Source organism: Hippoglossus stenolepis, chromosome 21 (genome assembly GCF_022539355.2).
Source record: "Hippoglossus stenolepis isolate QCI-W04-F060 chromosome 21, HSTE1.2, whole genome shotgun sequence".
Classification (NCBI taxonomy): domain Eukaryota; kingdom Metazoa; phylum Chordata; class Actinopteri; order Pleuronectiformes; family Pleuronectidae; genus Hippoglossus; species Hippoglossus stenolepis.
The window spans coordinates 19,944,877-19,963,253 of NC_061503.1; the positions used below are offsets into that span (position 1 = coordinate 19,944,877).

Here is an 18,377-nt window from a genome sequence, read left to right on the forward strand (position 1 = left end):
GCTTTCTTTATGATGTTAAAACAGGAAGCAGCTGTGTTTGTGTTTCTGTGTCATCATGTTTTGTTGCAGTGAAAACCTGAAAGCAGAATAAAATATATAGATGTAGTTTGAAATAATGAATATTCTGTGCAGGGACACATGAAACTTTCTGTATATTCAGTAAAAATATGATATAAAGTAGTTCAGCACAGTAGAATTAATATCCAGGTCAGAAACGAGGCACAAATCTTTTATTCCTTTTATTTCCGAACTTCACCTGATTCTTTACACAGGTTGAGTCTCTGAGTGAAGTTAAAATAAATAAATAGGATTAAAAAGAGGAAACTTCCTCTGTGAACTATCTTCACTTCCTCCTCCTCCTCGTCTCTGAGCGACTCTGCGGTGACTTTGCGTCGGTTTCATTTAACAACCTTCAATTAAAAGCTTGTTCTCGTCAGAGACCTTCAGATCCGTTCACCTTCTGCAGCTCATAACGGTCAGAATCACTCTGATATCTAATGTGTCATTAAGGTTTTCTCTCTGAGGCCGACGTGTCACCTGACGTGTCACCTGACGTGTCACCTGACAGCTGCTGTATGACATCACACAATGAAGTCATCAAATCAACACAAAGTCAAAGTGATAGATATTCTGTGTAAACATCTGCATGTGGAACTCGGTGAGTTAATGATGGAGGAGACTCTGCAGGGTTTCCAGTTCTTGATGTTTGTTAAATTCCAGTTTTCTGATGAGTTATTGATCTGACGACAGGAAACTGAGGCTGTGACACACAATCAGATTCACTCTGTTAAATATCCACCAATCAGCTGCTTCCAGGTGAAAGACTCTGTTTTCATTTTACTGACAAAAAACAGGCTGAGACGTGATGATTGACAGACGTCTGACCTCCGTCTTTATTCCTCACAGACAGGAAGTGATCAGAAGTCTGACTCTTGCTCCATAAACAAAAAGGCTAAGTGTGTAAAGTGTTGAGGACGCCGTCGCCTCGCTGCTCCTCAGGCCGGCTGATCTCCTCTGCTCTCACTGGCACCGAGCTTCTCACACATTTGTGCAGCTGTCAGTCATGTGACTCAGACGCTGTCGCCGCCGCCGCCGCCCTCCCGCCCGTCACCCGGGGCTGACTGCTGCAGCATGAAGGGTCACGGCCGAGCAGTGACCTCGTCAGATGACACCATGAGAGGGACGAGAGCAAGGGGGCGAGCGAGGGGTGAGCGAGGGGCGAGCGAGGGGGCGAGCGAGGGGGCGAGTGAACTGCAGCGAGCTGCCAATAATCACAAGTCCAACATCACTGTCGGATGTTCATGGTCGTCAGAGGATCAACTGCATTTGGATTCTTCCATCTTGTCGCCTCCTCTTCTCGGATCTAAAGCTTCAGTTTGGTTTCACCGGGAGGGATAGTGTGTGTGTGTGTGTGTGTGTGTGTGTACAGATGATGCTGTCACTGATAAGGTTAACCTACACTAAAGGCCACAGCCCTGCTCTCATAACACACTTCACATGACCTCTCCTACCTGGAGATATTACACCCGTCAACATAACCTTTACACACACACACACACACACACACACACACACACACACACACTCACTGTTGTAAACATTTCATCTTTTGCTTTAACAGCTGACGTCTGTTAGTTGAGGAAACGCAGGTTTAATTCACATCTTCTGCAGGTTTTAGTTTAATCCAGAAAGTGTTTCCAGTCTTGTTTCTTCTTCTTCCTCTGGAAATGAGAAGATGAGAACATGTCTTCACTTGGACTCGGTGCAGTTTGACCTGCAGAACCTCCATCGTCTGCTCGGTGCGGTGACATCAGCCGCCGGATCGCTATCGTGTGCACGAGGCTGCGTCGTCAGGATTATCACACGGCGGCAGACGAGCTGCAGGCACAAGCTCCTCGCTCGGCTCGCTCTGAAAAGACTTCTGTTGTTCGACAGTGTTGAAGGGACCACCCATCCCAGTGTGTGTGTGTGTGTGTGTGTGTGTGTGTGTGTGTGTGTGTGTGTGTGTGTGTTTACTCGACAGACAGATCTGTGGTTGAGGCCTCAGGATGTTGTGTGTATGTCCTCATTAACTAACTTCTCTATCTCTCCCTCTCTCTCTCTCTCTCTCTCTCTCTCTCTCTCTGTCTCTCTCTCTCTCTCTCTCTCTCTCTCTGCTCTCTCTCTCTCTCTCTCTCTCTCTCTCTCTCTCTGTCTCTCTCTCTCTCTGTCTCTCTCTCTCTCTCTCTCTCTCTCTCTGTCTCTCTCTCTCTCTCTCTCTCTCTCTCTCTCTCTCTCTCTCTCTCTTTCCTCTCTCTCTTCTCTCTCTCTCTCTCTCTCTCTCTCTCTCTCTCTCTCTCTCTCTCTCTCTCCCCTCTCTCTCTCTCTCTCTCTCTCTCAGGCGGTGGAGACCAACCTGGCGTCCAAAGACAGTCACTGGGTGTTTGTGAACGAGGTAAAGCACCAACACGTTCATTCATTCTCTTCATTCTACATTTGAAAAGAGAAACGTAGGTTTTCCCAGAAGCCAAAGTTTCCTCTGCTGCATCATGTGGAACTCAGACAGCTCGTCCCCCCGTCTCCTCACGTCGTGTGTCACTGAGCTCCGACAGGTAACGGGTCGTCTCTACCTGGATGGCGGCGCAGTGAGATGTCAGGTGTCTTGTCATCAGGTCGGAGACGACGAGCTGGTTTTCCATTTCCTGCTCTTTTCTTTCACCCGTCTCCTGTCAGTCCGTCGTCATCCCTCCATCCAGCTGACGGAAAGAATCACAGTAACATCAGGTCCTGCTCGCGACGTTCTACAACTTAAACTAAAGTGAGAATCTATTAAAAAGGAATCAAATGGGGATTTAAAGGCTTCATCTCTTCACCTGCGGCAGCAGTAAACATCTGTATACTTGTATGATCTGTATTATTGAATCTCAGAAGTTTGGGTGGAAGCTCCTGTTGTTCCGGTGGCTTTGTTCTGCGTGAGGCTCAGACGGGCTGTCCTCTTCACCCTCTGTCTGCTGCGAACACAAACAGCCACGACCAGACAACACCGCTGACGCCAATTAAAGAGAGAGAGAGACTTTCACACAGGGCGGAGGAGAGAGGGAGGAAGCGGCGGAGGTGCAGAGAGTCCCAGTAATGAGAGGGAGAGGTGAAGAGGAGGAGGACAGTAATTAAACAGTGAAGCCTGGTGGTTAAACAGCGTCTGTGAAGCAGCAGCTGTCAGGTTGGATCTGAGAAACACTGAAGCTGCTTTAAAGACACATTGAAATAAAACAACACTTTTCTTTATTTGCTCTTAAAAACATCATGAACGCAGTCATGTGATGACATTAAGAACAGGAGGAGGCGACAGGAAATAGGTTCTGTTGTTTCTAATGGCATCAAAACTCATGAAGCAGGTAAAGAATCGTTTTCTGGACAGAAAGATCAGTGTTTTTGTTCACAGCACCGGCGTCAGCTCCTTATCACCAAAAGCTCCAGAGCAAAGGACTCGGACATCTGTGTTCTGGCATGCAGAACCTGCAGAACCTGCGAACCTGCAGAACACGTCAGGAACACGTCAGGAACACGTCAGGAACACGTCTGTGGTTCAGTTCATGTACTTGTGTCATTAAGATGCGTCCCCCACACAATGCCCCGGCACCAGAGACGTGTCACATCTGTCTCTTCTTTGTGTTGAGGTTGTAGTTCACGCTGAAGAGAAGCTCATTACCTGATGTGTCCAATCGGAAGCAGACGAGATGAGAAACGAACTCTGACTGTAAAAAACACATTAAAATGCAAATCGGCTGCTTTGTGAAAAACTCCAGGTGACGTTACAGCGACTCCAGATGTGACAGTTAAAGCTTCCATCTGTATCGACAGCTGAGTCCATCAGAGCCGGTGTCCTGAGCGTCTCCTCCAAACTAAAGGCTAATGACTCGTTAGATGAAGGTAATGAGGGAGAAGCTCCTCCTGCAGGAGATCACAGGGTAGAAGCCTGAAGAAGAATCAGATAACAACTGAAGTCAGGAAACTGGGAGTTCATCATCAGATTCAATAAGGCCGAACCTGATGCGTTTTTATAATCAATAATATTTCTTATTTCTATTTAATTACTATTATTAGTCTGTAACCATTTCTACTAAAGTTGAAGTAAAGTTTACAGTTGTCCTCACTCGTCCTCGTCTTCCTTTATGTTTCAAATGTTTCAAACATCGTCAGCTGCAGAAACAACTCGAGTCAAGTTTCAACCCTTTAAATCACATCGTGGAGTTTCTCCATAAATCAGCTGTGAGTTCATTATTATTATAGTGATTTAATTTGAGGGGGATTTCATTTAATTAAAGGGAATTTAAATACAAGAAGCGTATTAAGGGTGAACTCGGTGTTAAACTCGTTGACTGTGATTATTTTCACATCTTGTTAAAACACAATCAAACTAATATCGTCAGTTGCGGAGCTGAAGTTTTCCAGGTGAAATAAACTGCGACACTGAAGTTCCCTCTCAGCTCCTCTGAGGAAACATCAGAATCACTTGTCTCCTTCTCTCTTCTCCTGCAGGAAATCAGCGACACAGAGATCCTGGAGCTTACCCACAGTGCACTGGGGCGCATGACGGTGATTCGGCAGATCTTCCCGCTGTGGAAGGACGGCAGCAGCCGCTGCATGAGGCAGAACCACCGGATATCATCGCTGCTGTGCAACCCGCAGGAAGGGTACCTGCAGAACCTGGAGGTAACGCTGAGTTACTGAGCAGGGCTGAAAGATCTTATTCTGAAAGGGGTCACTTCCTGGGAACGTGTCTCTGAAATGTCCTCACTTTGACAAGTCTGGATTTTCTTCTCTTTGAAAAGTTCTTGAGTGAAGATGGAAAACTTTTAATAAATCGTTACCGTCGGCTCAGAACTCGTTTTCTCAAACTACTAATTTGATTGCTCAATATATCACTTTGTTCAGAATCATCTGTGTCCTTCAGCTGATGAATCGTCTCACAGAGGACAGACGGGATTTGATGAGTTGGACAGAAAAACCTGAGGATTCATTCAGGGCGTTTTATTCTGCGATTGAAGTGACGAGGGAATGAATTCAGTAAAACGGACGAATTATTGATCCAAAGTCTCCAGTTCTGTGGTAAGAGACAGAAAGTACAACTCAAAGGACATTTATAAAACATTTTATATCGAAAAGCAACACAAAAATGTCCCTAATGCTCTATATACAAAGAGAATCCTGGCTCCGCCCCCTTGTTGAACATCTTTCTGAGCACAGTGAAACCTCTGATCCCAGAGCTGGGAGCCGCCATACTGACCAACAACCACCAGGAGGCAGATGGACAAAGTGGCTTGTCGTCGTGAATTAGATTAAATGAAACAAAACAAATGTATACAAATATTAAAACCAAACAACATCTCATTATCAAGTCATAGATCGTGAATAAAGATATGACCGTCCTCAAAACGTCATCTGGGCTCCCCTGGTGGCTGACCGCAGTATCGGTCATAAACCTCCTCCTCCATGTTAGCAGATGGGACATGGACCAAACTGATGGTGAGACGTGCAGAGGACTGATGGAGGATGAGTTCTACTGAGTGATGGTCACAGAACATGGATGATCCTCAAACATCTTAAGATAATCAAATGTCTGTCGATCAGTTTCTGCCTGAGATGATCAGTCAACGACACGACCTCTATGTGACCTTTGTCTCCTCTGGTGTCGACTCCAAACTTCTGTGTGTGTTGTGGTAAAAAGTCACGAAGCTTCTTCTCCTGCAGAGTGATTCCATTTATCAACACACACACACACACACACACACACACACACACACACACACACACACACACACAACACACACTCAGTAGTGAAGTGTGACGTGTGGTTGACATTTAAAAACAGCAAACAGAACAATTACTGTAATTCATGCTGACAAATGTGTTTGGTCTTGTTTTGACGTTTGTGTAGACGAGTGTGTGTCGTACGTGTTGGTTCAGATCTGTGTGAAGCTACAAGGGCTCACACTCGTCTTCCTCCTCGCTCCCTCCTCGCTCCTCCCTCCCTCCTCTTCCTCCTCGCTCCTCCTCCCTCCTCCTCCTCCTCGCTCCTCCTCGCCCTCCCCCCTCTCCTGCTCCCCCCCTCCCTCCTCCTCCTCCTCTCCTCCCTCCCTCCCCTCCTCCTCCCCTCCTCTCGCTCCTCCTCGCTCCTCCCTCCTCTTCCTCCTCCTCCTCTTTCCTCCTCGCTCCTCCTCCTCCCTCCTCCTCCTCCTCCCTCCTCCTCGCTCCTCCTCGCTCCCCCTCCTCCTCCCTCCTCCCTCCCTCCTCCCTCCTCGCTCCTCCTCGCTCCCTCCTCCTCGCTCCTCCCTCGCTCCCTCCCTCCCTCGCTCCCTCCCTCGCTCCCTCCCTCCTCGCTCCCTCCCTGCAGCTTCTTCCTTCTCACCACACTTTGGTTCTTTTTGTTTTTCTGTTTCTTTGTTGAAACTCCTCGTTTGTCATTTTTCAGTCTCTCGTTCTTTCTCTCGTTCTCCTTTCTTTCTACCTGGTTTTACCAATGTTCCTCTTTTATTTATCCGTCTGCTCTCTGTCTCATTCTTATTCCTTCCATCCTTCCTTGCATCCTTAATTTGTCTGCTCCATCCTTTCTCCTCCCCTCTTTCCTCTCCTCCATCCTTCTCTCTTTTCCTCTGACCTCAGGCAAACATCTTCTGTTGCAGGTGAAAGAAAAGCGTCTGTTTGACTCAATAATTCATGTAAAAGGTTAAATGTTGATTTATGTGGTTTCGGTTCCTTCAGCCGTCAAACACAGAATCTGTTAACAAGTGGGAATAAAGAATATCTAATATCTGTTTGTCTTCATAGAGCTGCACGGTCCTGTGTCTGTGGACCAGGTTCTTTAGTGTTTGCAGGTGTTTGTGTCTGAAGCAGGTGAATCTTCGTGCTTTATGAAGTTGTCCTCGTCCTCTGTCCAGGTGTCCAACCTCTACCTGTACGACAGCGTGCTGATGATGGCCAACGCCTTCTACAGGAAGCTGGAGGACAGGAAGTGGCACAGTATGGCGAGTCTCAACTGCATCAGGAAGTCCACCAAGCCCTGGAACGGAGGCTGGTCCATGCTGGAGACCATCCAGAAGGTACTGACCCAGACCAGCACGTTTAGAGAACAAGAGCAAACCTGGTTCAGGGTTTCAATGGAATCATTCATGTGTCTTCAGTCTCAGTGGGCGTTGGCATAATGAGAGATGAACAGTTCATACGTCCTCTAACTCAACGTGTTGAACTGATTCTTATTTTCAAGGCTGGTTCACGGTTTGAATGTGAGAACCAGGAGCCTCTGGTTCATCTAATCACCTCACACACGTCTTCTCCTTTGGTTTAATGGACGGTGGCAACAAACATCAAGGTGCATTACAGCCATCTACTGTGTCGTCTTCTTCTTCTTCTTCTTCTTCTTCTTCTTCTTCAGAATCACCTCCCATACTTCTTCTTCCTCTTCTCTTTCGGTCCACCGGCGGGTGGCAACCTTCTTCTTCTTCTTCTTTGTTCTGTTTATTGGCGGTTGGCAACAGACGTCAAGATGCATTACAGCTGAATCAAATCGAGCTTTGAAGATGAGGAGTGCATAAGAAGGAGAAGATTAAAGTGTGATTAGATTTCAACCGACCTCAACAAAGCCTTTGTGAACAAAAAATAAATCAAACATGAGACGCAGCCGGTGAAACATAAAGAGAGAAATTCATTCATCTGCGATGCACCTGAAGTCTCTCACTCTAATTGGTCGGAGACGGTTCTCAGATGCACTGATGAGCTTGTTTTTCTCTTCGTAAATTAAAAAACAGTTTGTTATCTTGACACGTGTCGCGTTAACAACCGCCGAGCTCGTTAGTGATCAATCCTTCTGTCTGTTTCCTGTTTAATATGCACATGATATGTAAACAGTGACATGAAAGAAAGAAGCTTTGTTGAGCATCACAAGCCCTGAAATCATTAACCATTAATAAAACAAACCTGTGATACAGAAGAACTAAACCACTGCTCTACCACACTCTGTCACTGATGATATAAATCATGGTTAGTTTTACCAACTGAACCAGTCTGACTCACATTAGCTGATGGTTTACAGCTGAGATTGTCACAGTTTGGTTTGGGAACTCGTTGGTTGACACTAACTGAACGTTTAGTTTCATTCAGGGCAGAAATCTGCTAAAACTGTGAGGTTCAGAGATGCTCATCATCATAATCATAATCAATCCTCATCATTTAATTCATCTGAGCAGTAAAGTAGAGTCACACTTGTTGTTTTTAACGATTCAGTTAAGAAGTTTGCTTCCAATCAGCTGAAACTGTTTCCAAACTGTTTCACTGAAATCCCCTCGAGCCCCGAGCGATGTTCTGTCGTCCAAACATCCAGGAAACGACACGTGAACTTACATCTTTATTGTTGAAAGGCCGACGACTGGAAGCATCATTGAGTGTGCAGCAAGCCGCTCACAAACCAACACAAACATAATGAAACTTTATTCTCCTCCAGGTGACAATGACTGCGACCTTTGCTGGTGACGGAGAAACATTTAGTTGGTCGGCCTGTGTGCCGGCTGTCGTCTCGTTTCACATCAAACATGAAAACATGAACGTGGCCTTTCTCCGGAGCAGCTCTGCTTTTCTAACACATCTCCTGGGATCCACCAGGGGGCCAGGAAGCAGATCTCTGATCAGGACGTGATGAGGTTGATCCTTATCTAACTACTGATCAGATGTCTAATTCTCCTGGACTGATGGTTTCCATGGCGATGCATTTTGGCATCAATATGACTTAGCAGCTCACAAAGCATCATGGAACACAACCTGATAAACTGAAGACCAGTTCACTCTGTACTTTACTCTATTACTTTATATTATTACTCTGTACTTCTGCCTACACCTGGTCACTGTTATACCATCAGTACACTATAGGTACTGCATTGGTACGGCATAGGAACCACATAGGTATACGGCAACTGTACATACGGATAAGTACACCTCCCTAGAACTTCACGACGTTACTTCCTGCTCGTCTCTCAGTGGTCGGTGCAGAGGACTCACCTAACTTCTGGAGTCACGATGTTCTCCATCGTCTTCTCACTTTTCTAAGTTGTAGTAACTGCCAACCAGCGCGTTGACAGTTTGATTCAGATTCATGCTCCTGATGCTTCGGGGCGTTGGCGAAGGCGTCGGCTCTGCGTTATCAGTCTGAATGTAAACCAGCCTCGTCATCAGGGTAAAACTTTATCTCTCTTTTCTCATTTGCCTCTTTCCTGTTCCCACTTCTCTCGCTGCTGTCTTCTACCACTCCATTTGATTCTCTCCATCCTTACTCTTTTTTTAATGTCTCCTCAATGCCCTTCTCCCTTCATCGTGCCTCTCTCTCTTACCGTCTCCCTGCCTCTCTCTGTCACTTCATTATATTTTATGTGGTCGAATATTACACTTAACAATATTGGCGCGGCCTCTTTTACAATAGTGACATGATAAAAACGCATCATAATAAAGTAGAATGTAAAGTTGGCTCTTTACTTTTCACCGGTGTGTATGTGTGTGTGGAACCTCATTACCTAGATATGCTATGTGTTTATAAATACTGTAATAAATCTCAAAAATGAATCGTGTCCAGCTTGAGATATCATTTCAAACTCTCATTTATCAGCATGAGAAACAACAATCCACTGTTGGCGAAGCTCTTTAAATGTTTAAATTGCTTTATACAAAATCACCATGTAATAATAATAAATCAGATAAGTCAAATGTTTATTAATGTCAGTGCTGTCACAGTTAAATTGATTCAAGTGGAAACTGCAGTGTGGTCTTTGAGCTCCAGTTTCTTAACAGGATAAAAAGCTGCACTGAACAGGATTATCCAGATCTGTGAAGAAGGCACAGAAGAAGGTTTATCTTGTCTTCTACAGATTTCCCATCCATGCGTCTGCTTCTGTCCTCCAGGGTAACATCACGGGTCTGACGGGCACCATGGATTTTAAGGAAGGCGGCACCAACTCCCACGTCCAGTTCGAGATCCTGGGCTCCAGCTTCAGTGAGACCTTCGGCAAGGACATCAAGAGGGTGAGTTCACAGCGTTTCACTTCAGACCAGCGGACCGGACGGAGACATCGTGTGTGAAGACACTACTCCATCACTCAGACGTGTTGTCATCACACGGGGAGCTCAAGTCTAAAGAGGCTGGACGGACAAAGTGTTCCAGTTGTTGATGAAAAGGAAACATCCTTGTTACAGCGAGCGATCCTATGAGCTCCCAGATATACAGATTATACAGATTCTTCCTCTGTTTGATTCTTAGCATCAGGTTTGAATTTCCATCTATCGGAGTTTGTTCTCAAGTGAACGCTGGATACAGATGCAAAACATTTATAACGTCTTCGTTAATGATAATTAGGACAATAATTACATCTCCACATTAACAAATGTATTATAAGACTAATCAATAGAAGGAGATTTACATTCCAACCTCCACAGCTCATTAAATCCCACTCAGTGTTATTTGCAGCTGCCGCCGCCTCAGGCCGATATTAATGCTGCTTCCTGATCACCGCTCTCTGGGATGATATGGATATTAGTGAGTTGTCTTCAGGCTCTCACCTGCGTGTGTTCGCGTTGTGTTGCGTCAGTTGTTTCACATGCAGCAGGTGGTAATCCATGTTGAGACGAGGATCTGATGTGTGATGCAGCCGTGCACGTTATTCTGCAGGAGGTCGAGCGGCGGGAGCGTGAATATAAAGACGACTCGACACGCTGCCGTCTCCTGGTCACGTCCTTTCTCAGTTTACAGCTGAACCTTCATGTTGACTGTTGAAGTTCCACTCTCACAACTTCTGTGTTGTGTAGGGGGCGCTAGCGAGGTAGGTCAGAATGAATGGATATCTATGGAGCTGTAGCACCGAAACATGATGTTGGCGAAAGGAAATTTGAAATTTGATACAAGTCGGTTTCTGTGTGAACGTGGAATAAAGTTATCTACGCCTCCATGAGCAGTTAGCAGCTACTTTTCTTGAGAAAACTTTATTTTCATTCTATTACAACTTTCTTCTTGTTATATTCGCATTATTTTTTGTAAAATTTGGACTTTATTCTAAAAAAAAAAAATCATATGGCCCTAATACTCGTAGTAAAAATCAATGTTCCCCAAATTAAAAATACAAAGTGACTTCATGTCTGGAAGTTGGTGTAAAAACTATTTTAGTTGTTCAGCTCCGGCTCATTGCGGACTGACTCGCTGCTGCCCTCTAGTGAACTGCAGCCAGTTCACAGCGTCAACAGGAAGTGGGCGGGCCTCCTGTGGACCAGCGTGGAACCAGCATCAGAGCCTCATGGGAGCTGTGGTCGTGGAACAGGAACATTTATAGGTTCCTCCTCTGTGACGAACACGGTCATCATTTATGCAACAGCGAGCTGGAACGATCCTCACTTCATTAATTTTCCCAATCATTGGAAAAGTTGTTTAACCGTGTTGCGTTAACCTTGATGAACGGCGTCGCAGTTTAGCTGTGACATGATATTTAACAGCACGAAAGTGGTTTTAATTAACGCTCAGTGGAGTTTTAACTCGTCTGCCTGTAAATGTACGAGTGTTCGACATTAGAGCAGATGAATCAATACTGATGAAAGGAAAGAAAAGGAATCAAAATAAACTATTAAGAGAGAAATAGAAATGAGAACTAGACTTTGTAGTGAGAGAAGAGAAAGAGATGAGATGAAGAAATGAATTAAAATAAAAAAGAATGAAGGACAGTGAAGAGATGAGGAAGAATAAATAATTGATTGAGATATAAATTATATATAAAGATGTTGTAAATATAATTAAACAGATGAAAGGGAACCAGACACATTGACTGAATCGCTGCACTTCACTGATTCTCATTTTAATTCAGAGTTTTCATCTGTGTACAAAACATGTTCTGATTATTTTATTTACAATTTATACAAAAAAAAGTCAATATAAAATATGAAATTTCTGTTTAAATTGATTTTTCTTTTAAATTTGTGTTAAATTACAAGTTTACAAGTGGTCTGAGCAATTTAGATAATTCAAGAGCTTGGGAGCAAACACAACAACAGAAACACACACACACACACACACACACACACACACACACACACACACACACACACACAACACACACACACACAAAATGATGAGGATTTAATCACCTGGCTTCTCACTCATAGTTATGAGTTCCCCGAGTTACATAATGGTCATTAGGAGAACATAGGCCTATAGCACACACACACAGACACACACACACACACCTGACACACAGACACACAATGATCGACAAAGAGGAACATGATGCAGTGAGAACACAAACAATCAGCAGCTTGTTGTTTTGATTGAAACTGGATTTCTTTCTGTAAAACTAAAAGCTTGATTCACAAAGCAGGAGCCATGTTTCCAGAAACTGAGGAGGATTCTCAAACTCAAAACCATACATTATAATAAATCTGTCTGGAATCAGTTTGTGTTTTTATTCTACGAACGTTTTCCTGAAGAACGAACCTTCGTCCGACTCGCTTCAAGAGAAAGATTCACAGGAAACTTTGACAGAGTTTGTGACAAGTCGACGTGGTGATCCTGGCTCTGAGATCTCAGCCACTTTGCCATCACATCTCCATCTGAGTGTCCGCGCTCCTCTCTCCCCCCCCCACCACCACCACCACCCCCCACCCCCCACCCCCACCCCAGCCGCTCCTCTCTCCTCGGGCCATCCCCCAGCCGCTCCTCTCTCCTCGGGCCATCCCCCAGCTCCAGATCAGACCTGATGGAGAGTGAAATGTTATTTCCCTCTTTCCTCGGAAACTCGTGAGGTGGCGAGCGCTCCGGTCCTTCAGACCTCCCCCGTGTATTATCCCATCTATCCATCCTCACTTTTCTCATCTCATTGACTTTTGATGCGTCCTCTCAGCAATTTGTTGTCGGTAAATCGCCCCCCCACCCCAGGAAAATCCTCTTCGTTTAGCGGCAGCGCCTGAACATGTGTCAGAGGACATTATGCTCTCGCCCACCGTCCTCGGAGGGAGTGTCGGAGATTCGCTGTTTTTAATCAGACGGCAGCTGCGATGACTTCAGACACAAAAACTCTCCAACTTCTAATAAAGACCCGATTTAGCTGCAGTGGTTCTGAACGTGAGGTGTGAGGACTCGAGAGGCTCCTCAGCGAGTCCCCAGCGGGGCAGAGAAATGAGAAGGATGAGGAGTTAATCAGGATTATAAAGAAATGAGTCCGTTGATGCTCAGTAACAAAGAGGATCCCCATCCAGACGTGTGACTGATGAGAACCAATCAGGAAGAGAACGTGTCATCGTTTACTAAAGTCTCAGTTTCTGTTCAGACTGAAACGAGACCAGTTCACACAAGTCTCTGATCCAGAGTCAGGAAACTCCGTGTGGACACCAGACGTATCTAAAGCAGAGATGAAGCTTCTTTAAACCAAAACGCAGATTCAGAGTTAATTAACCAAAACTCAGTTTTACTGTGAGCCAGAGTCAAGCTGGGATTCGAACCAGGAACCCTCTGTCTGTGAGACCACACAGCACAGGTTGTTTATGCACATTAGGTTCATATTCTATGAAACATGTAAAAACATGATACATATCTTTTTATCTGGATCAGTGAAACATAACTCATTGTTTATGGATTGTACTTCAAAATACTCTTTAAATTACACATAACAATCACATGAATGTACAGTTACTCATCATTAAATAAGTGTTTGTAGAATCAGTTTTACATTATAATGACCCACATCATTTACAGTAGATTATACAACTTCCTACTTGAAACGGTTGTTATATATTCACCGTCTATTGAAAAGAAGCTGACCAATAGGACAGCGGCCTTGTCTCATCTGTCTCCTCTTTGTCTCTCTCGACTCAGCTTTGTCTCGTTTCTCATGGAGTCTAAAGAAAGTTTGTAATTATTTAGCAGATGGATATTACCCACCCATTAGTCCATAATGGGCCCCGCATTGTTACTGGTCTGTCTGAAATGAACCCATTAGAAATGCTGGAGAACAGAAATGAGCCTGAGACGACTAATTTCAAATCCCAGAGGAAATTTGGACTCATTACAACAATTTGTGTCTTTGAAAACTAGCAGCTCGCTAATTTCTGTGAATAATACATGGAGCAGGATGGATATTTTCTCTCTTTCCATTCTGCCCCAGAGCCACAAAGATGTTCTCCTCTTCATTTGAGATCCAGCAGGCGAACGACCACCGAGCTCCTGAACGTCCCACGCAGAGACGCCAAATTAGGCTCGGTGCTGAAAATGAAAATCAAACAGATGCAATGTTTGGATTTCAGAAACAACTTGATGGCAAAGGAAAACTGGGCTCTGGGCTGAATATCACAGGTCCAGTGTGAAGGACTCAATAGAATCTACTCACAGAAATGTAATCTAATAATTAGAATCATCGTTTTCTGGGACAATCAAAAAAACTTGGGTCAGAAGTTGAGTCAGAAGACGACAATTAAGTTATCTTTACATACTTTTCTATATATAGTTATTTTTTATGGTCCCGAACTGATTCCAAATAATGAAAAACATGTTTCTGTGAAGTTTTGTGACGGAGCTCCTGAACACGAAGCTCGGGTCGGTGGAGTCCCTGGAGCTGCGCTAATCATCCAACGCCCACGGATCGTCTTTACAGTAGAGAGGAACTAAAAAGGTGCAAATCAAAAGCTCGGAAACACACACACAGACACACACAGACACACAAAGACACACACACACACTAATTGACATTCATATTGGTGTGTTTTTCTTTGAAAAGGCCCCGGAGAGTGAAGCTTTGTGTAGATTAGAAACATCAAAGAGGTTTTATAACAGTAAAATGCATCAAAGGACATCCTGTGGAGGGAGTGTAGAACAGCAGCGTGGATCCTGATCAGTGTGTGTGTGTGTGTGTGTGTGTGGGGTCGAGTGTTTGTGGGTGGCTGAATGTGTGTGTGTGTCTGTATGTGTGTGTGTATAAAGTATTGACCTTACTGTACGTGTGTGTCCTTGGAGCAAATATATGTTTACCTCAGCAGAATCACTTCAGGGGGACTTTGCTTTTATTGAAACAACACATGTGACTGCAGTGTTATTAATGTGTGTGTGTGTGTGTGTTTGTCCATTCTATCATGATATCATTGTGAGGACATTGTTGCTGCTCCTCACATCGTCACTTTGAGGTTTAAGACTTTATGTTGTGCTTTGAATTTTAACCCTGAAGTTGAGGGATTGTGTTATGTTAACAATCGTCCTCACAACTAAACAAAGACCATGTCCGTGGCACAAAATGGCAGCGTTTCTATATTATGAGATATTTTGGCTTCATTTTGGACGAAGATGAGACGCGTCCGTTCAGGTTCATATAGAAAATGATCACGTGATGTGTGACTTCATTATTCTGCTGTGATCAAAAAGCTTCATTAACATTGTCAGATAAATCTTTTCTTCTTTAGTGAAGAGAAGAACGAGTGACTGATTTAAAATGTTTTAATTGTTACATGAGCTTAGTGTTAATAATGAAACAGAAACTGAAACTTCAGTTCATCATAGTCACCGCCCACACCCTGTGATTGACAGGTGACGTCTGGGACTCATACACAGCAGCGAGGTGATGAGTGATGAGGCCTCGGCGCTGAAACGACATCCTCCACAGTCGCCCTCAATCACGACCGTAAACCAGGAGGTGAAGGAGAGGGAATAAAAAGACGTCTGTGGAGGCGGGAGCATCGGGGGGGAGTTACACAGATACAGACGCTCAGCTTGTGAATGACAAGAGGGGAAAAAGGAGGTCTGACATTTTGAGGGAAAGGGAAGAAGCAGGGAGGTTAGGAATAATGCATGAGGCGGCGAGGAGGAAATGTATCCGCCGTGTTTGACCTCCGCAGGGAACTGAGTCGAGCTGGATGTGAAACCAGCATGAGAAGGATGTCCAGATCAGATCCGTGTCAACAGTCTTTATGATTCCTCAGGATTTCTGGATTTCTGAAGATTTGATTTAAGCTCATCTTTGTCAGAGAGTCTCTTTTAATCTGAAACTGTGAACATAAGCAAATTCCCTGAGGAGAGAGTAAACCTCCGAGCAGAGCGAAGCTGCAGCCGTCAGCATGGCTCCTCCTGCTTCTTAGAAACTGAGCGGCTTCACTGCTAATAACTGCAAATACAGTAAAAGAAAAGAAATTGTCATTGTTTGACTTCTTGTCAAATTTGTTCCAGAACGTTTTGGACTTTTCGACACTTTGCTAGCGTTGTAATTAAGTAAGTAATTAATGATCATGTGTTAGTTTCAGGAAATGATTTTATATTTCTGTCCGTCACAGACTTCTGTGTTCACTTCATGTTAAGTTTCAAAACAACTCAATCTTGTTAACCCCCCCCCCCCCAGACAAATGTATTCACACAAACATAAACAAAAGCATTTTCACAGATAATATCAACATTAAAATGAATCGTCTCTTTATAACGTCGGTCGTAGCTGTTGAAACGATCTCGCTCTGCAGCCGATTTGTTGAGTCACGTTTTTATTTTTCGTGAAAAGCTCTGAACAGGAGGTTCCATGGGACGAGGAACACCAACACTGATGCGTCAGATAAACTCAGACATGTTGTCGCAGGTTGTGTAATATGCTGATTCTGTAATGAAACACCACTCGTCCCTCAGCAGCTTCCAGAAGCATCTCTCACTTTCCTGTTGTCTCGCCTCAGTCTCATTACCGGCTGCTCTCACAGCAACACAACTGCCGTACGTCAGCGAAATGAGCTGCAGTTAGAAAGACCGGCAACTCGCCGGGGACTGTCTGGCATTTCAGAAAGTCTATTTCTACTATTAATAATCTAATTATTGTCAGGAATAATAGGCGGTTTGTTGTCAGCAGAACACATCGTCTTTATTATTTCTTCATGGGGAAGTTTAGTTGTTCAGCAAACTCTCTTACAGACGGTTTCCTCTGACGACGTCAGCACTTTCCTGCAGGATCGACACCATTTCTCACTTCAAATTTAAACTAAAATTGAAGTTAGATTGAACAACAGGTGTGAACAGACACGAGGGAATGAAACAGACGTCCAACTTACAGATTATTCAGTGTCAGTGAATTTAAAGAAAGAAAGGACACGAGTTACGGAGGTTTGAGACTGAGAGGAACAACACAACAAACTACACAACACAACAAACAAACAACACAACAAACAAACAAACAAACAAATAACTATAGTATAACTATAAAACGTCCCATGAGGAGCAGCAGAGATCCCAAACACAGGACTCTGACAGGAAGTACAAACAAACTGATTCTATATAAAGACGATCAGAGACTGTAAATAAAGATGGTCGACGTGTAACAACTTCTTCCTGTTACACAAACATGAAGCCAAACGCTCTAATCAAGATGTTAATCTTCACCATCGTGTTTAAGCTCGTAATCAACCAAAGAAAATCTCGGTGCAATGAAATCGTAGCAACTCTTCAAACAATCGATTAGTGTTGATTAGCTCCATCCCTCAGAAAACCCTTCACCGAACAGGAAGAGGAAACGATCAGCTGAAGGAGGTCGTATGAAGATGTTAAATTAAAATGTAACGTTTTACGTTTTTTATTGAACCATTAAAAGTTTGTTTGAGTTAAAAGCCTCAAACGACCAAAACATTGCATCTGTATGATTTGAAAGGAGCCACCGAACATGAGTCAGACTTTGATATCATTATTTTATTTTATTTCTGCAACAGTGATTTAATTTGTGCTGCGACGCCATTAGCCGTGTGACGGGGGGGCTGACTGTGAAGACATCTTTAAAACTGTAAAAGTCCCATTTGTGGCCAGCAGGGGGCTGAAGACTCCGACTCGTTACACATCCAGGGAGGAAACTCAAAAAAGTGATTCGGTTCAAAACGCTCCTTCTCTTTTCTTTATTCTGATGACCGGGGGGGTTCATCAGCTCAAAGAGTCTGAACACAGCTTGGAGCCGGTGGAGTTAATTTATCAATGTTAATGAAGAACCCCCACATGAAGAGGAAAAAGAAGGATGGAGATCATGTAAAGGACACCAGTGCTCAGAATAGATCTCTGGTTATTCAACTCCTTCTTCTTTCCTTTCTCTCCCTGCTGCTCTTTCACTCCCACCTCAATCAACGCCTCGAGCTTTTCTCTGTTTGGCTTCATGTTGTCATGACGGTTGGTTTGTTTGGTTGTTCAGGAAACAAACATCTGGCATCAGCAGCGCCTTGTTATCTATTCATCACGACAGTAAATCTCACGTAACTTTTCTTACACCAGTAATGTCGGCATGGATCATTGACTGTAAATATAAAGTTGACACCGTAACTCGTTACTTTTTTACTTGAGTTGTTTTTAAAATAAAATAAAATGGTACATGTTGTAACGTAGCCCGCAAGTT

General features: G+C 44.1%; 1 protein-coding gene across 1 annotated transcript in view; it reads left to right on the plus strand.

The window, feature by feature from the left end:
- grid1b (glutamate receptor, ionotropic, delta 1b) overlaps window positions 1–18,377 on the plus strand; it is a 268,042-nt gene that overhangs the window by 230,945 nt on the left and 18,720 nt on the right. Inside the window, 4 exon segments of the mRNA XM_047338469.1 lie at window positions 2,381–2,434; window positions 4,519–4,692; window positions 6,918–7,079; window positions 9,922–10,041. Of these exon segments, the coding sequence (XP_047194425.1) occupies window positions 2,381–2,434; window positions 4,519–4,692; window positions 6,918–7,079; window positions 9,922–10,041 (510 nt within the window).